This window comes from Mastigoproctus giganteus, chromosome 2 (assembly GCF_048544385.1).
Source record: "Mastigoproctus giganteus isolate SK-2022 chromosome 2, ASM4854438v1, whole genome shotgun sequence".
Taxonomy (NCBI): Eukaryota; Metazoa; Arthropoda; class Arachnida; order Uropygi; family Thelyphonidae; genus Mastigoproctus; species Mastigoproctus giganteus.
This window is the reverse complement of record NC_143576.1, coordinates 193,543,117-193,564,037: the sequence shown is the minus strand read 5'-3', so window position 1 is coordinate 193,564,037 and position 20,921 is coordinate 193,543,117. Positions and strand designations below refer to the sequence as shown.

At 35.2% G+C, this 20,921-nt stretch overlaps 1 protein-coding gene across 1 annotated transcript in view; it reads left to right on the top strand.

Moving 5' to 3' along the window:
- mor (SWI/SNF- related protein mor) overlaps positions 1–20,921 on the top strand; it is a 385,701-nt gene that overhangs the window by 47,413 nt on the left and 317,367 nt on the right. The window contains exon 6 of the mRNA XM_090390116.1: positions 13,793–13,868. Coding sequence (XP_090246242.1) covers positions 13,793–13,868 — 76 coding nt within the window. The remainder of the gene's footprint in view (positions 1–13,792; positions 13,869–20,921) is intronic.

Genomic DNA, 20,921 nt, shown 5'->3' with positions numbered 1-20,921 from the left:
TCTAAAGGGGTTTCAGAAAATAACAAATGTTTTGTAATGAGGCTGTAATATTTTTCACATTTATATTTTATTTAATAAGTAGAAAATAAGCAAGGATTTTAAACATAAGTGAAAATATTTAAAAATCACAGTGGTTAATCATGCAAGGAATGCCACAAGAAAAGCTTGTTTTATTACAGTAACTTGTTAAAAGGAAAATTGGGCACACTTATCTTCCAAAGCAAAATGTGTTGTTGCTGAAGGTTTTGATTGGTAATTTTATTTCAAAATTTGTTTTTTATGAAATGAAGTGTGCTAAATGATCTTTCACATGTAACTGTTGTCGGAAATACACTTCAAATTAATATAGAAATAAGAGCAACTTCTTCATAATGCTCTGAGTGTTGATACAGTTCACACCAAAAACTTTCTACTATGGTATTTTTATCATGAAAAAAAGTACACATTTGCTCATCTTTGCAAAGTTCCATCATTGCAAACTTTATGTTGCTTCAATTGGTTCCTATCTCAGAGAAAGGATGAAAGACTGTTTTGCACTTCTAGGAAATTGTTATGATTAATCTCTTGAAATGGCAACAATATAAATGATACAGTATTTGTGAAAAACTTAATCTCTTAATTCATTACACACTTTCAAGATACATTATTATTCAGTTTTATTATAGTGATTTATCTGAAAGTAACTCATTAATGCTTGAAAAAATATAGTGATCATCTGTTTTTACTTGAGTGACTGTTAGTAGTAGTATTTTTGAATATCTTGATTGGCAAAAGTGCTTCAATAATTGTAAAATGTCTATTTTGAGGTTGACGGTTTATGGAACTAAGGTTTGGTAAAAAGTTAAAAATAGGATGCAACCACAAATAGAGATTTATTCTAGTGCTAATCATATTTTGAGATCAAGGCAGTTACTACATTATCATAAAGCTCAAACAGTCTCTGCACACTTGAATCAAAACTTAACCAGCAGATATGATTGTAGTTAAGAAGTGCTTTATGCCTTTCATCAGTGGTGTCATGTAACAATTGAAAATTATTTATAAAAATGCTGTTAGTATTTATCACATTTATAACCTTCTCTATCGTTAATTCTATATTGTTCATAGATTTGTAAACAGGCACTTCCCAATGGACAAAACAATGTAGACAAAATATAGAATTTGACGATCATTATTAAGGAGGATGAGTACACCTCTTTGGCTTTTCATCATGGCAGCACAAGGATTTCTAATTGAAATGCCAAGAAGATTCAGGTTTTCTTTTACTGCATTGTAAATATTTCTGGCATTCTTTTAGAGAAATTAAGCACAGTAGTTTTTCACAAAAATTACCTTGTTCAATATCAAAATAACGTGTTCATATAAGTATTTGTCTGGTTTGTGTTAAATCCTTACTTTCATCTAGGCATAAGCAGAAGAAAGAACTTTTTATTAACACATTCAGCCATCTCCATATCTGTAAATTTCCCTAGTTCATGTATTCTGTGTTGTACAGTACCATTACTAAGAGGAAGATCTGTAAAAAGTTTGTTTTCTGGTTTAACAGCTAGCACCAATGACTTAAATTCTCCATCTGAAAATGGTTTTTGATGCTGTCCAATCACATAATATGCCTTTATAGTTGCCAAACGCAATTCTTCTGATCCTGAAATAAAGGTCCCTGTCACCTTATGTTGCAAAGACAACTCGATCTTAAACTTATTTAGGAATTTCTTGCGAAGAATTGGATTACCATACATATTTTGTACTACACCTCTATGTGATTTTTTTTTAATGACATTTCATAGCATAAGATTTTATTTGGTTAATTACAGCTCTACAAATAGCAATAATGCCCAAAGAATTTTTTTGTTTGACCATTAAATATTTTTCTTCCCACTCATTATTCAACACCCTTTTTTCTTCACGGAAGCTTTGGTAAAGCTTTTTCTGTAAATGCTCTGATGAATCCAAGTCATTGTTGCTCATGCTGGCTTCTGGTTCATTTGAATGTCTCTTATTATTTTTAATTAAAAGTTTTCCATATCCATTGTACCTGTAGGTGAAGATTTAAAAAACTCATTTAAAAAATTTATTATACTAATCATTTCAATAATATTTTTTGAAATTATAAAGTACATACTTTAATCAACCGAAATTTAAATGAGAATTTACTTTGGTTGTAAGCAGAATAATTTATGATCAAGTAGAACCAAAAGATGGAATATGAATCTGTAAAATATAAAATTAGCTAATTAGTATTTATTTAGATAATGATAATTTAAAATGTACCTTGTGAGAACATGTACTTTAGATCAGAAATGCTTTTTTAGTGTAGAAAATTAATACATATATATGGGTATTCCATCCCAAGTGAATTCAGTTGGTAGTGATGCATTGGATTTCATTTAAACTCAGTTTCGTTAGTTATATAACCCTGAACAGCATGTGTGAAATGGTTTTGAGTCAAATAAACATTTCTTTTTGATTCATGTATTTTTTAAAATTTTAATAAAAATTTAAAATGGTAAGTAAATTTAGTTTAACCTACTGTTAAATGCTCGGATAGTTTAAAATATTGTTTAAAAGTAAACAATATGAAAAGGATGAATCCCTAACACATTTCAATTGGAGTATTAATTTCATATTTGCTGTTGAAAATATGATTGCATTTGTGGCTGTATTTAAAAGTTCTTGTGGCTGTATTTAAATGCTCTTGTGGCTGCACTTAAGAACCAATGATCTAGACTGTCAGTTCTGTGAAGTCTGTCCATATTCACAAAATTTTGTGCAATGAAACCTTGCAGATAGCTTGGAATAATGTTAGTTAAAACACTATTATAAAATTAATCACCAGGATGCCATGTCTTGTAAGGCAGTGATAAAATCTAATGGTGGATATTTTACTGAAAAATCAATATAGTTAATATTAATCATTTCAATATTTTTTTTTGCAAATTTTTCAATGCTTAATAAAAAAAATCTTAAAATACTCTGTAGTGTGTTATTTTACATTGTCATTTGCTTGCTCTGATTTCAAACTTTTAGGCAGGAATATATATATATGTGTATATGGGGTGACCCAACCACACATACACACAGTACTTGACCCCTTGTTCAGAAAGCTTTCCACCATAAGTTTTTTGCATGTTGGGTCGTTAGCATGAGAAATTAGAACACATGCAAAATAAATAATTAAAAATTTTGTTTATTTACTTTATCTAAAAAATAGTAAATACAAATTTTGATATTACTGTAATGAAATAAAGAAATTAAACAGCAGAATATAAAAATTAATTTAGTTACAAAATACAAATACAGTATATATAAAATCCTAAAAATTAAGTGTAAGCAATTGTTAAAAAAGTATATAATAAAAGGTACTACAACCTCAGTATGGGGGATATGAAAGTTTGCCCTTAAGATATCAGTACTTTTAACAACAAACTTTGACTATTTCAGTATGTATTAATACATGCAGTGCTGCCTTGATATAATTACGTGCTGTTCAATGAAGAATGATTGTAATTTTGTTTTACAACATTTATTAACCATTCGTATTCTGATGGTCCTTTTCAAAATTAGTCCCCATTTAATGACATGCATACTTTGTTTCTGCCATTCTTCAAAAACATCGTGGAAGCTGTTTTTGACATCATTTGAGAATCACCTCTAAAGTCTTTATAACTTTTTCTGACAACTGGAAATGTTTTCCTATCAGCTCCTTTAACTTTGGAAATAAAAAAAAAATCATGGGGTGCAAGGTCAGAGCTGTAGGGTAGATGAGAAATACATCTGACATTAATGCTGGCTATGCACTTGATGACAGTATGAGCAGTGTTACGTCTCGCATTGTCGTGATGGAGCATCCACCCACCTGCGTGCAGTTGTGGTCGTGTGTGATGAATGTTATCCTGAAAAGTGTACGGTTCTGTAGTAAGGTCCCATAAGTCATATGATGCACTATATATGGTAAACCATTCCTTGAATATCAGAAAAAAAGAGAAGACCATGACCTTTTATGCAGAAGCCACAACTTTTGCTTTTTTTGCTGTTTGTGATGATAGACTTCCAAACAGAACCATGCTGCTTACTCTGTAGGTCAATGGTGAAGCCATGTTTCATCTGCCATTATCACCTTCTGCAGAACCTCACCATCTTCAGTAACCATTCATTGCAGCTCTGGACAAACCTCCATATGAACTTGCTGTTGGGTGGATATCACCAACTGAGTGGTGATATCCACCCAGATGGCTGTTTCAGTCCTATTTGGGCTATCCACTAAGAATAAGTAATAATAGTATTCTCTATTGCGAAAGCATTACTTATTTGAAGTATAACAAACAGGCAAACTCTTTGTGAAGGCATTCACAATATGGGATGTAATCAACTTCGGTTGACCTACTATGTACAGTCCGGAAACTAATTTAAAAAATAATTTTTAACCATTCATGAATAAAAAAAAAAATTACCTTGATTATACAGTAAATTCTGTTATATTTTGTTTGTTTATTTGATTTTGGGTGTTCTCTTGGGTGATTGGTTAGAATTCATTGCCATGACAATGCACTGTTACTTGTGGGAAAGTGCTACTGACTTTTTGTATCTAAAAATGTAGCCCCATTTAAATTTAATTAAAAAGTCATTTGCTACTTTGAAAATTTTTTAACTGGCCAAAGGAGATGATATGTTGTACAAAGGAAGAGAAGTTGAAAGCTTTATTATGCTGATGGTAAAAATTCGAGACATCACTTTGCCTTTACTGATGAGTGCAGTGGGTTGCAAGAATTTGCCGTGTAACACTGCTGTAACATCTGGAAGGTGAACCATTTATGACAGAAGGAATCTTTGCCATAATCCACCAGTACACTACTGGAAGTCGTTGAGGGAAAGCTGTAGACGGGTGGGAGAATGAGCAAGATGTCAGATAAAATTCAGTAGAAAATAAAAATATAAATTAAAAGCCGGTAGAAACTGACTTTTAATTTATATGCTGCACTGTTGGCAGTTACTATGAAATGAAAATATATTTACATTTTACAATATTTTACGGTGCATTTAGCCTGTATGACAGTTGGTTGTTCAGAGCACCTGTTATGGCATAGATTGCCATGGCATTTTGTGGCTATTTTCAGTCCACAAATGCAAGTTACTCCCATGTGAAAACTGTCTGGAGCGCACTGAAAGAAGTTTCACTTCAAAAGAAATTTAATGTATTGAAATAATGTATTAATGTACTCAGAGCAATCATCAAAATCTTGTGAAGGAGTTTCACTCTACTGTGGATGGCATTGCAACTGGGTGGGGAAAAACCGATTTTGTCAAACCTGCAGGATATCAGGATTCCAAATTGTAATTGTATACATACATACATGCGTGCGTGCGCGCACACACACACACACACACACACACACACACACACACACACACACACACACACACACACACACACACACACACACACACACACACACAAGAAAACTCTTAATTAAATATACAAGAAAATAGAAAAAGCAGAAAAAATAGAATAGAAAGAAAAGTAGTACAGCAAACATTAGTTGCTGCAATTCATTATCCACCACATGCTGCTTACCTCTCTCTCTATACATTAAAAAAGTTTTCCTCCTAGTGATATTTATTCAAGCCAATGGGAGAAGACAGCGGGGCAATTACGTCACTGCAAATGCACTGGTAAATAATTACATAGGTCATTTTCTGATCAGATTTCGATCAGTGCATTATAGTGTTAGTATATTAGTATAATATTATTATACAAATAATAACATTATACAATACAAAACTATACAAATATTTAAAAAAAAATAAAATATTTACAAAATACTAAACTATTTACAATCATACCTCTAATATATCGGTCTAATGGGTTCCTTCATCAGCTGACATTAATATACAAAAAAGTTACAATGGAACATCAAATTATATTGGGCGTGGTCATGTATTAGACATTGAAGCATGTATACGAGGTTGGTGAACATTACATGGAAGGAACACAAATTGGCTACTGGGCAGAAGTAGACAGTTGCTGTTGACAAGGTAGAGTGCATACATGGGACGCATGCCAACGTTCGTTGCATTGCAAGACAGCTACCTCCATAATGTTCACCAACCTCGTGCACGAGCTTCACTGTCTAATACATGATCACGCCTGGCATCATTTGATTTTCCATTGTAACGTTTTTGTATATTAATGTCAGCTGGTGAAAGGACCTATTGTCCTGATATAGTTTGTATGTTTGTAAATAGTTTAGTGTTTTTTAAATATTTTAAATATTTGTATAATTTGTAAATATTTTAGTCCTGCTCTTTCAGATGCAACAGTGTTCCTCACGCATTATGGAACCCGAAGCAAAAGGCCTTTTCCTAAGTGACCTCTATAAGGGCAGGTAAATAATTACATAGTGATATTTATTCGAGTTTGAAAATGGTGGGTGGTGGGGAAGCCAGTGGGAGAAGAGGGCTGCAAGTCATGTGGTACAAGTGGGAGGGGCAATTATGTCACTACAAATGCACAGGTAAATAATTGCATACACTGGTGTTCAAAGAAAGTGCATCACCTAGGAATTTCATGTTTCTAACCCTTTTTCACAGTGGTATGTTACATTAATGACTAGCATCACAAATAGAAATATAAACAAAATATATTTATTAATAGTTAAGACAAAGCTAAGTAATATTTGCCTTAGCCCCCTAGTAATAAATTAAAATATACAAATAAATGAAACAAATGCTAGTAGCATGCATGGCAAACCAGTAGAGCGAAAGGAATAACAAAAAGAAGGGGTGGGGAACAAGCTAATGGGCATTGCAGAAGGAATGCTCCTAAAATAATTTAGAAGAGCCAATTAACACAATACCATATGTTATTCTGATGAAAAAAATTAGCATTTGCAATCTTTATACAACAGTTTTGGTAAACACAATTATGGCTGAAATGTTTTCAGAAGCCCTCAATTTGCTTCATTTTAAATGGAAAACAAAATGAAAAGTTCACCAGGTGCAAACTAATATTTAGTTGAACTGCCTCTGGCCCTGTTGACAGCACCACACTGTTGAAGCATTGACAAGATCAATTTCTGAAGATAATCAACTGATAGTTCGTGGTTCCAAACATGAATTATGGCTTCTTGAAGTTCATGAAGGGTCTTTGGTTTCTTTCTGGCAACTGCAAATTCCACACAATGCCAACAGTTCTCTATAGGATTCAGGTCCGGGCTGTTTCCTGGCCAGCTAAGAGTTGTAATGGACCATTCTTCCAACCATTTTTTCACTTGTGACAAATGTAAACACATTGCCTTCCAATATAGCTAGGTATCCATTGGCATTTATGGAACCTTGTATGAACTGTAGGTGACTGTGATATGAAATGCACCCCTATATCATTTGGCTGGTAGGTAATGTCACTGTAGACACCATGCAGTCTGGATGGTATTATTCACCATGTCTACGATGAATCATTTGCCTCCCATCAGAGCCATGCAAGTCAAATTTCTTCTCTTCTGAGAAAATAACTGACTTCCACTGCTTAGGGGTCCATTTGACATGCTCCTTACACCAAATTAATCGGGCCTTTTCATTTTTTGTGTGAGTGAGGGAGGGCTTCTTAGGACGACGGGTTAAAATTCCATTTTTGAAGAGGCGTCTTCTAACTGTTTCTGCACTTGCTAACACACTCCTATATGTTCTTTCCATTCTCTTTTCAGCTCGTACGAAGAAGCCTTCATGATTTTTAAGGCATAAGGGCTTCAAAACGCGGTCCTGTTTTGGTGTAGAGCCTCGTTTGCATCAGGTTACTTTTTTCCTATCAGCAGAACCAGTATTCTTGAGTTTGGAAAGAAATCTGCTCACTGTTGACTGATTACAAGACACTATAAGCAATATGACAGAAGGACATCCTTCCTCACATAAAGCAACAATAGCACTCTTTCTTCGTGGCATCAACTGCACGTAACTCTCCATCCTGACACAAGCAAGGAATGACTGCAACTCTTGCAGAGCGTTCTTATATAGCTGAAAGTAACAGCTGATGCAATACTACGTCATCACTTTTGCATGTCAATCTTATCTGATGCAATCTGTAAGAAATATTGCCATATATTTGTTATTCTGACGACAATTACAATTTTAAGGAGTCGTGTACTTTCTTTGAACACTAGTGTAGGTCATTTCCTGATTAGATATTGATCAGTGCGTTTCGACAGGTTTCTTTTATGTAGAAAAGAAAAAATCTGCTCACTGCCTTTTATGTAGAAAAGATTTTAAAACATTTTACATAGAAAAGCTTGCACAGGGATTGACATGCAAAGCGAGCAGTGGGTGGAGCCCCCTAGTAATAAATTAAAATATACAAATAAATGAAACAAATGCTAGTAGCATGGCAAACCAGTAGAGCGAAAGGAATAGCAAAAAGGAGGGGGGGAGACAAGCTAATGGGTATCGCAGGAGCAATGCTCCTAAAATAATTTAGAAGAGCCAATTAACATATACCATATAACAAATTTTAGAAAATGCCAATTAGTTAAAATCTTGTGGTGCCCACACGATAGCAACAATCCAAATTATGTGAAATAAAACTAAAAACAGAAACAAAAACTAACTAAAATACTTGACTAACAAAATAAAAATACATAAATAGACTGACCATTATGCCCATCTCAGTGGAGGACTACAAAGCCAATAATGGTCAGGGACTCACTGTTTTTCAAACATTAGACAAATCCATGCACGTCAAACTGATACACCAATTGAACTGCAAATGCAATGGATTTGAATTATAATATTATGTTGTGAAAATTTATAATAGAGCAGATCCTAGCACTCATGTAGCGACACCATACCAGTAACAAAGTCACTATTAAATTAGAATATACAGAAAAAATTAGGCTATTGATGACAGTAGAGGTGCAGCATTAGCATATCGTCTCACTACTAACTGTTCAAAATAAATTAAAAACTAAGTTTTCAATTTATTTTACGTATGTTCAAGTGGAATAAAAATTTTTTAGCATTAGTATTAGTAGAGGCACATGATGCAAGAAAGCAAGCTTATACAGCATCAGCCAAAAAAAAAAAAAAAAAAAAAAAAAAACCCACTTCACTGCTCCATTCATTCCAAATGTTTGTCTAGTTCTGCCTTGAATTAATTTAAGCTATGAACTTGCACAACAATGGATGGAAGTTTTTTCCAGCAATCAACTACCTGGTGGCTAAAGACAAAATTCTGCACATTTATTCTACAACTGTCTTTCTTTCGGGCGCCTCCGTAGCCAGGTGGGAAGGAGCAGCAATGCGTAGCATACGCTTTTTGATTAGACCGGGGTTCGAGCCCGTCACCACCAAATACGGAGGATGCAGAAAGGTCAGGGAATGACCACCGCATATTCCGGAGCAGTATGGCCTTAGTTGCTAATGCTCCTAAAAACCAAATAACAAACAAACAACTGTCTTTCCTCCATTTGAATCTATCCATCCCCCCCCCCCCCCCCATCAGGGTTGTAATCTGAGCAAAACGAAGAATCCCATCAGCATTGAGCCTGCTCAATCCATTCAAGGCCTAATACACCTCAGTCAGATTTCCTCGCAGGTGCTTAGTTTCCAGAAGCTGCAATTTGCAGAACTTAAGCCTTTCTTCATAAGAGCACCCCTTTGTTTCCCTTTGCCCATCTTGTTGCATTCTCTGTATTTGTTCTAGCAACTCTACATCCTTCCTAAAATGAGGCTTCCAGACCTGTATGCAGTACTCGAGGTGTGGCCTGACCATTACCTTGTACAAGGGGATAATCACCACCTTATACCTGCTCGCAAAATTCCTGTATATCATTGACAAGACTTCATATCTGACTGCACAATTACCCCCAGGTCTCTTTCAATCTCCACTACCCTGAGTGTAACACCACCCAGGTGGTACATTTCTCTGGGGTTACTTCTACCCATATGCAGTATTTTGCATTTGTCAATGTTAAACTTCAGTTGCCACTTCTCAGTACATCTACCCAACTTTTCCAGATCCTGTTGCAGTAGCAGCATACTGTCACTACTGTTATTAACAACCCTGCCAAACAAGCTTGATATACCTTCATCAATATCATTGATAAACAACAATTGCAACAATCCTGAGGGACACCACTAATAAGATTAGTCCACGTAGAGTAGTCCATTGATTACCACTCTGTCTTCTCCCACTCAAACATCCTTTTATCCATTGTAGCAACTTGTCCTTAATGCCATACTGCTCCCAGTTTGTACAGTAGTCTTCCATGTGCAACACTATCAAAAGCTTTCCTGAAATCCAAGTTTATGATATCAAAATTATTTTTTGCATCCAGTTCCTTTGTGGCCACATCATAGTATCCAATCAAATTGGTCAGACAAAACTTCCCCTTAAACCCATGCTGTGTCTGAATTATTACTGCTGTCTTGTCTAGATGATACTGCAATGCTTCTTTAACCAGTTACAGAACAGGAAAAAAAGTCAAACTAACAGGTCTGTAATTACTATTATTACCCTCTGATCCCCCTTTGTGAATTGGAGATACATTTGCACATATCAAGCCCGTAGGGACTTCCCCTGAGTCGAAGGATTCTTTCGTAATTATGGCTAAGGATTTGCTTATTTCCTTTGCCACCTCCTTTAATATAACTGGATAGATGCCATCTACCCCAGGTGCCTTTCTTATGTTTAACTTCAACAATTTTTCCACCAGATTGCTCTCAATTATTACAAAATCATTTAACTTCCTGTTAGGGTTTGATAAACATCAGGCCCTCTCCTCCTTGAATAACTCCTCATGTGTGAATGTAGATGCAAAATACTCACTTAGTTTGGCAGCTACTTGAGAATGATCATCTACAGTCAAACCGTTGATATCAAGTGAACCAATCTGATTCATCCCCTTCCTTTTAGAGGGTGCATTATAGCCTTAGTTACTAATGTGCCAATAAAACCCAAGAACCAATCCTTTTAGAGTTTATATAAGAAAAGAAGTCTTTGCTGTTTTTCTTTGCATCTTTTTTTTGCCAAAGATTTTTCATAATCTGCCTCTGCTTGCCTAACTTCCTTTGTGACTTGATTACAGACTAGTCTTTATCTACCATAGGCTTCTGTGTTGCCTGACAATTTATGTGCATCTCGTTCATTTTTCGTCTCTACCACAAGTCTCATTAGTTCATCTGAAATCCATTTTGGTTTAAACCCAGAGCTGTATTTCATAGTTGGAACAAAAAGCCTGGTAGCTTCCAAAATTACTTCCTTGAATACTTCTCATTTAAAATTTGCTGTTTGTAATATCATCAGTTGGTCTCACTGTATAGAATATAAAAAATTTCTGAGACCACTGTAGTTGCCTTTATGAAAGCAAAAACCTTTCCCTTTACCCCTGATGTTAGTTACATCTTCAAGTAAATCTGCCTCCTAGTGGTTCCTTTATCTGTAAATTCTTAATGCGTGAATAATCACTGCTGATAATCAGATTAAGAGTGTTATTCCATCTTGTTGCCTCTCTAACATGCTGCTATAGAAAACAGTTATCCAATAAATCCACAAAAGCCTTGCTAGTGTGCGAGTGATCAACCCACAAGCTCCAGTCAATCTGAGAAGTTAAAATTCTCCGTTATAAGACTCTGATTTACTGGCTCACTCTATTTCTCTGTATAATTGTTCATTGTACTTATCAGAGTCATTCAGCCTATAACACACTCCTATTCTTGATTTTGCTGTCCCAGTGCTTATGTCACACCAAACTGACTCAACATTGCACTGTCCATCTATGTCAACTGGATGTGCTTCCTTAGATTTTGTGTTTCTTAACTAATAGTATAACCCCTCCTCCCTTCCTATCCTGTCTGTTCTTTCTGTACACATTGTACTCCCCAAATTCCAATTCTGCATCCCTTATATCTGAGTGACACCATGTCTCTGATATCCCAACAGTATCTGCCTTGGATGTCTTAACCAGCACTTCACATTCATCAAATTTATTTCTTATACTCCTAGCATTGGTGTACCTGCAAGTATACATGCATCTGTTCTTATTCTTAGTTACTCTAACACAGCCCACGTATTTACTTGTTTCATGACTCCCAGCAGTTAGTGAAATCTCCAGCAACTGGCTTTCCAGGCTGCTGCTTATTCCAATAGAATTCCAGTTTTGCCCATGGAAGAGAATCACTGGAAATCAATGAACATCTGGATCCAATAAAAACAGTTTGAATGCCAGAGTTGATTGAAAATGTGCAGGAAATAATTACCAATGGCTGATGTGTAGCACTTGAATGATTTCAGGTCTGTGCATTTATAAGGTAATAAGTGGCATAAGCATTGTTCGAGTGGCATAAAAATTTTGCCCATGGAAAAGAATCACTGGAACATTACGAACATCTGGGAACATCATTCAAGTCACACTTGAATGATTTCAAGTCTGTGCATTAAGAAGGAAACCATTTGAAATAATAATAACCATTCGATAATAACCCAGGATTTGAAGAAAATGAAGGTTTGTGTGCAGTTTGTTCCACGTTCATCAACAGACTATCAATGACAGACACGAGTTGAACACTGCAGAGAACTCGTTGAGCTACTGAAAGCAAACCCAACTCTCTGAATTAGATCGTTATGGATAATGAGACAATGTTTTCAGCACAGCCCCTCAATGAAGTGACAGTGTGGAGTTGGAAATCGGCAAACTCTCCCAAAGCCAAAAAAGTTTGTCAAGAAAGGTCAAAAATCAAAACTATGCTCATCACTTTCTACGATAGCACAAAGAGTTTGTATCCAATGGCCAAAGTGTTACTGCTGCCTACTATCTAGACATCTTGAAATGTTTGTTGCAGAGAATCTGTCATGTGTGGCCTCAGTGTGGAGAAGACTGAAGTTCCCCTTGCACGACAATACACCAAGCCACAAAGCTATCATTGTTCGGGAGTTTTTGGTCAGAAAAAATTCTGTGTACTCTCACATCTACTGCATTTACCAGACAGTCCTGTGCAAGTTTTTGTTCCCGAAACTCCATGCACCAGTGAAAGGCTGTTATTTTTATACTGTCTACACCAAAGATCTGTGACGAACACATTGAACATGGCTTTCCACTAGTCATTCCAGTTGCTTTGTGATCATTGCATGTAGTGTTGCTTTGGAGGACGTTACGTTGATTAAACCAAGGTTAGTTCAATAGTCTTGAACACACATTACTGATTAAAACAGATATTAATAATAATATTTTATTATTATTAGCCATATGGTGCAAGGAAGCCTGAGGCTTATGCTGCACCAGTCAAAAAAAAAAAAAAAAATTTCTAAGTTACCCTGAGAGAGAGAAAGGAAGGAAGGAATCACCAAGAAAGAGAAGAATGATGATATCCAGCTCAGGACCCTGGGAGTGCCAAGCCCATACTCGCCAAATGTGAGCCTTTCGGGCTAATATCCATAGTATACTCGGCATTTGTAAATTGTGTTGCCATATAGGCAGTGAGATGGAAGTGATCTTTGATACGATCTTTGCCATTTTTAGGAATAGATTCACAGCAAAAATTTGTTAAATGAGATTGGATTCTTTCTATAAGCCAGTTTAAATTGTAAGAACTTGTGATACAGTATAATGTGGCACTGTCAAGTGTCTGTTTCTGTCAGTAATGTGGGTTAAACTCTCCTTTGGTTGATGAATTTTTATTTTATTTTGTTTGTTCTATGGCATTTGTTACATAAGCTTTGCTTCTTTGCATTGTTCCACTCTGTTAATTCTATTAAGAGCAGTTAGCACAGTGACAGGTAACTCATTAATAAGTATGTTTATTCTTTCAGTTATGATACTTGGGTAACGGGCATTGATATAGATCAGGAGCCAGAGTCACCGAGACCATCAAATGGACCATATGAGGTTTGTTGTTTTTTTTTTTTTTTTATTTTTCTTTCCCAACTGAACTTATAAATCCATCATAATATTAGTTGTTCTCTGACAACAGTTCTCAGCCAGTGCATTAGTATGCTATGAAAGTGTAATAGGTGTTCACAGAAAATTTCTAATAAATTTATAGATATTATTGGTTGACATAGCCAAGTGGTTATGTGAAGTGGGCTGGCACACATTTTTGAGGTGACTGTGGTTTGAGCCCCACTTGATTGCTAAATATGGTAAAGATTATTTTCTTGGCAACTCCACTGATTTTGATCATGCCAGAAAATATGCAGAAAAATTTTTTTGTACTTGTAAATATGCTTTTTAAATTCAGTTTTTTGTCTTATGTTGTGTAGTGTGCTGTCCACGTGAGAATAGTACACGTTATGTTCATTGCAGCAGGAAAACATCAAGAATTGCTGCTCTAGGAAGTGTGACTATTTACTGGCCTAATTTTTTCAGAAAGTAAATACAGTAACCCCTGTATCTGTGGGGGGTATGTTCCAAGACCTACTGTGAATGGCTGAAACCGCAGATATAAGTGAACATCTGCTGACCCCACATGATTTTCTTATTTGTATTTGTACATTTTCTTGTACATACATATGTATAATAAAGTTTAATTGATAAATTAAACACACAGTAAGGCATTATCAACATTAAATACGGTAATAATAAAGTACGGCAGACTCTCGATTTACTGGGATTCGATTAACCAAGACACTTCAACACTCCAAATTATAATAATAAAAAAAAATCAGAAATCATAAAATTCAAGTAATAACTAGAAGAGGTATAAACAGATATTTTGCAAGTAGTAAATAAGCCACAAGAACCGGCGTTATAAGTTGTCATTGGGAGATTAGTGTACCTATTATCTTATAACCCCCGCTGTCTTCACACCTACCGCTCAAAAAAAGAGAGACCAAATGTTTAGTTTGATTTAGTGCATCATGTTGATTGTTGTGTTCCATTGCACTGCAAAAGGACAGTTTGTTTTGTCATTTATGTCAGGGATTTCGGAATTTTTTTATAGTAACTGTTTTTTTTTTATTTAGAAATCGTGAAAATTATGGACAAACGCAGGAGTTGTGCTTTCAAATTAAACAAAAACTTGAAATTATTCAAAAGTTTGAAAAACAGTGCATCCGTTAAATCTCTAAAAAACCCTTATAATGTTGGTGACCAAACCATACGTGACATTGTAAAAAATAAAGGGAAGCTATTCGATTTAAAATTGACATCGTAAAAATAAAGGGAAGCATTGTATTGGACATGTGAGTAGTATGTCTTAATGTTTTTCGGTTTTTTTCCGTGGTTAACCGCGAGTAACTGAATCAGTGGATGACGAATCAGCGGATACGGGGCACAACTGTATTTTAGAATTGATACTTGCGTTATATTTTAAGTTTAAAGTCTTTTGACGACGTCCTTTTCCCCCCTCCTCTCTCTCTCTCCGATACACACAAATATGCTTGCTTGGGATGCTGTAGTTAGCCAATCTCACTTGGGGGATAGATTTCTTCCCAAATAATTCTAGGTTTTTCAGCCTACAGTAACATACTAATTGGCCTGTGAACATGTTATCTGGAAAGTTCTTTGAAAACAGTTCTTTAGAGAGTATTGATTCATTAGTTTGTACAAGTAGTTGTCATCAGAGAGATTTATCTAAGTGCAAAATGCATGCTCCAAGGGCTGAATGCATTATTTATTTTTATATTATTTTATTTTTTCAATAAAATGAAATAAAAATTTTAATGGGAAGTGTAAAAGCACATAGACTCCATACTTCCCCTCATAAGAATTAAGCTCCTAATTTTTGTTATATGACACTTTCTTGCTATGAGCATTCTGTTATTCTTAAACATTGCCATGTAGGTCAGAACCAAAAGTATAAATGTTATGGATATAACCATGATAAAAATTGCATTTTTAATGTAAGGAGATTTAAAATGTACTTTCTAAAATTGTTAGAAAGATTGTATTTTAAAATTATCTACGATAGACATTCTGACTTCAGCTTTACTTCACTCTTGAAAGCTAGGTGTTCATGCTAGTGTATCAGCCATGTTATAGTTTCCTCTCAAGAGTTTCAGCAGTAACCTAGGACCAGAAACATTTCTAACAGCAGAAGTCACATGAAAGTTGATTTCTGTTGTTAGGATGATAAAGATACTTAAAAAGGTAACAGCTGTTTGAGAGAGGTTTTGGGAAAAGGGTGCTACAGAAGCATAATGCTGAAATGGGAAATCATTGACTTCTGATTAAATTATAAAAGTAGTGCATATTTTGCTTGATTGCAATGAGTTTTGTTACTTTTATGTGCACTTAGGAATGAGTTAATACCATTCTTTTATAGAAGAAATATTCCATGGGAATATAAAGACATTTGGAAGTCAAACTGCAACCATATCAGTTTAAAATTAGTTCTTCTGTGGAGATTCCAGAAGTAAATCAAATAAAACTTTTTCACGAACTCATTATGCATGAAGACATTCTATTTCAAAGTAAATGGACTTCCTTTGTTAAAATGGGATTGCAGATTTTAAGCAAGGAAGTCAAAGTTCCAAAGTTATTACAATTGGTGTCTAAGCAGTTTGCTTAGTAGGCTAGGCTGGTTATAAGGATAAAAGGATAGAGAAAATTATTTCCTATATTGAAAATTGAGTTTTGTTGATCTGAAGCAGCTTGTTTGTATTCTCAATTTTATTGCTGTGTGGCAAAGTTTATCTTTGTTAATATATTTGAGTTTTGTTATATTAAAATTTATGTATAAAATAGATATGCAGTATATACACTATCCTTAAATGTATATCATGACACCAAATGAAAAAAAAAATCTTGTTAGAAGAAAAATTTTTAATAGAGTGCAATTCCTATGGGCTTTAGTGATATTTGTCCTAGTTCCCTGTTTGGTTCCTTTGTTTAGGGCCCTTTGTTCAGTCTCTCAAATGTTGTACCAAAACATTTTAAAGGTATTTGGTTGGATTGTACCCTAGGTTAACAGTAGCAAATCTTAAATAATTTGGTTCTCATTTAGGCTTGTCATTTATTTCCCTCAAACCACTGTTGTTCTCATTGTGCTTGTGATATGGAAAACTGTCATTTTGATACCAATATGCTCACTCCAAGAATTGCCACAGTGCAGGCAAGTTAGAAATGTTTTGAATGTCACAAGCAGCTGAACTGATGGTTTCATTAATGGTTTCATTGATAGCAGTCAGTGTGCAACAAGTCCAAACCATGCAAATTTTGCTTGTGCCATAGAACTATTACACTTCATTTTTGGTGAGATCATTCTGGTAAAAGAAAAAAAATCACAAAAAAATTGGTGATTTGCCATCATTTTTGGTTCATTTTGGGTGACACCACTGCCAGATTAATCATACATCCCAGGAGGGAGATTTCCAATATATGTTGGAGCATATTGTTGTGAATTGAATTTTTAATAATTATTTTATGATTTATATTGTATTCTAAGGTCAGTGGAAGACAAGATCTATCATGTAGATCAGGGGTTGGCAACCTTTTTTTTTTTTTGAGTGAAGAGCCATTTTTGATCTAATTAAAAAAAAAAAAAAAAAAAAGAGAGAGAGAGAGAGAGAGAGAGAGAGAGAGAGAGAGAGAATGAATCCGAAGAGCCGCACCTCAGCTCAAGCTGGAGGAGGGGGTTGGGTTAAAAATGGAATAGAGTGGGAAGGTGTTTTATTAAAAAAATATATATTTTGAAATATTATTTATTAATACTGAAAAAACGTAACAAATGTCCAATTAGGAACGAATTAATGTGACTTTTGCTGCTGAACTTCTTGAGCGAGTCTCTCAACATCAGGCAAGTATGCCGTAATTTTCATCTTTAAACACGCTGAGAGACTTGCATTGTTCAGATGGTTTCTTGATTTATTTTTAATATAGTCATGTTCGAAAATATATGCCTGCAGAAATACGTCGAATGAAACACTGAGAGAAGTCCAAAATATTTTCAAATTTATATACTGCAGGTGGTAGATGACTTTCATCAACCGGTGAAATACCACCACTTTGCTTATTGGAGGCTTGAAGTGGTGAAACCCATGTTTAGTCTCTAGAGCAAAGTTTCCGGAATCCCCCTCTCCCCATACTTCTCCTTCAACCCATGCATGGTACTAAGTACTATAGGTTTTGATACCTTTTGTGTTTGGGGTTTTCATAAAAAAAAAAAAAAAAAAACGTGTCCGATAAGCTACTCCACATATCGAACACAATTTGGTCTTGCTTTTTCAACTCATCTATCACCGCCATTTGTGTAGCATTGCAAGGGCAGCCTTTTGCCTCTCCAAATCATCAATTTCAGTTTTAAGGTTCCACATGTCCTTGATTTTTAAATCCTCTAACTTCATTTCATATTGTGCTTCATGTGGGATAAAAGTTAAAGAGCCGCATGCAGCTTGCCGGCCCCTGACATAGATCATGTCTTAGATCTACGATGGAAGTGGAAAACCTCAATTTTGGAAAGTTATAGTTCAAAACCACATGCTGAACAATGCCATTGTAGGGTTAAGAACATAGTTTCATCTGCATTTAAATTTTCTTTCAAGAACAGTAGATATTGAACCTTGAACAGTTGCGATGAAACTGCGTGTGCAAGCTTCCATCAAATCAGCAATATTATCTTATATGCTCTGTAGTGTTGTTTGACCTGTACTTGTCTGTTGCTTATATGAAACCATATATTCATCTATCAGGTATTCACCAAAGAAACAAACCGTGAGTAATAATGGCTTTGTTTTTCTTTGGCACTTTCCACATCTTACTCACATTATGAATTAATATTATAAAGAATCAATCCATCATTTTTTAGTAATTGAGATGTATAGACACACATGCATGTTCTTGCACACACTGTATGCAGGTTTTGCATTGCCAGAAACAGTTCATTTTAGCTGAAGTTCAAGGAATTTGAAAGTCCTAGGTTTGAAAGTAAGAAGACATGTTTGTCATTTTTTTTGCCAACCAGACTTAAAATTCTTTGTAAATGCAGATTAACCTCCCAAGTGACTCAGAGCAATGATCTTAGTCTGCATATTTTTGGAATAGCCCTCGTATATGAAAAGTGTCACAACTGAAAAAAAAACATAAAATAACGAATAAGAAAAGTGACACAACTCAAAGTCATGGTCACGGTATGGCCTCTATGGTAGTCATGGTAACACAAATCTATTAGAAAGGTTTATTGCATTTTATCAAGCTGGAAATTTTTTTATAATCTATTATTAACACCCACAATTGAGATGAAACCTTATCTGATTTCTTTGTTTTCGCTTTTCTGAAAAATGAACCGAAGTCTGCTGTTTCTGTTTTCGTTGATGGACAGGACAAAGGATTTTATTTGTCTGGTATTTCCTCATTGCTAACAAAATGGAACAAGTGTATTGAAGTTCAGGGGAGTTACATTGAAAAATAAAAACTGATTTTTGCCTCTATTTAATTTCCTTCATAGTTAGGTAGATAATTTATTGAATGCCCCTTTTGTAATTCATTCTTTTTATTTATTCTTTAAATAAAATATAATATCTTTTTATTATATTATTAAATAATAATATTAAATAATATTATTAATTAAATAATATTAAATAATAAATTAAAATATAATAATATCTAAAAAAATAAAATATCTTTTTATTTTATTTATTAAAGGTTGCCCCTTTGCCAGGGGCAAAGGTTGATGACGTAGAGCGAATATCATCTTTTAAGGGCACAAAAGGTGATATAGTTGTACACATTGGCACTAATGATATTAAGAGTAGGAGACCGGCAGAATTACTTAACAAGTACAGGTCACTGTTGAACAAAAGCCGAGAATTAGGGTTGAATTTGAAAGTGTCTGCAATTCTGCCCAGACACGACAGGAGGGAGTATATGATGAGAGCCTTGTCGATCAATTCGGCCCTGGAAAGATTGTGCAAGGCTCAAGGGGTAGAATTTTTTCCAGCCTGGACTGTACTTGTTAACAGGAGAGATGGCTTCTACAGGGATGGGATACACTTAAATAGAAAGGGTGCAAGAATATTTGCTGATGCTATCGAGGCAGTGTTAGGTGGGTCGGAAAACTGCTAGCTTGGGGGGAGACAAAGACCAATAGATTGACAGTAGCCACTGGCAGAGGTGAAAGAGATTCTTGCACTGCTTCTATTAGAATGAGCAGAAGCCTGAAAAACAAGATGCATGGTATTTCAGAGACTGCTGGGAGCCATTACGGTACAAGTAAACACATGGGTTGTGTTAGGGTAGCTAAGAATAGAAACAGGTGCAGGTATACTTGCGTGTACACCAATGCTAGGAGTTTAGTAAATAAATTTGATGAATTTGAGGTATTGCTCAAAACATCAAAGGCAGATATTGTTTGGATATCAGAGACGTGGTGTCACACAGATATAAGGGATGCAGAACTGGAATTTGGGGAGTACAATGTCTACAGAAAGGATAGACAGGATAGGAAGGGGGGAGGGGTTATGCTATTAGTTAAGAAACACATAAAAACCAAGGAAGTGAAGCCAGTCGACATCGCTGGACAGTGCAGTGTTGAGTCAGTTTGGTGATTGGGAGACATAAGCATTGGGAGATCAAAATTGAGAGTAGGAGTGTGCTATAGGCCTAATGACTCTGATGAGTATAATAAGAAACTGTACAGGAAAAAAGAGTGGGCCAGTAAATCAGAGAGTCTTATAATGGGAGATTTTAATTTCCCAGATATTGACTGGAATTTGGGGACTGGTCACTCACACACTAGCAAGGCTTTTGTGGATTTATTGGATGATTGTTTTCTACATCAGCATGTTCGGGAGGCAACTAGAGGGAGTAATACTCTTGATTTGATTATCAGCAGTGATTCTTCATGCATTAAGAATCTGCAGATAAATGAACCACTAGGTGGCAGTGATGACAGTGTGCTGAAGTGGGATTTACTCAAAGAGGTAACTACCATTAGGGGAAAAGGGAAGGGTTATTGCTTCCGTAAAGCCGACTACGATGGACTGGGACAGTATTTAAATTCTA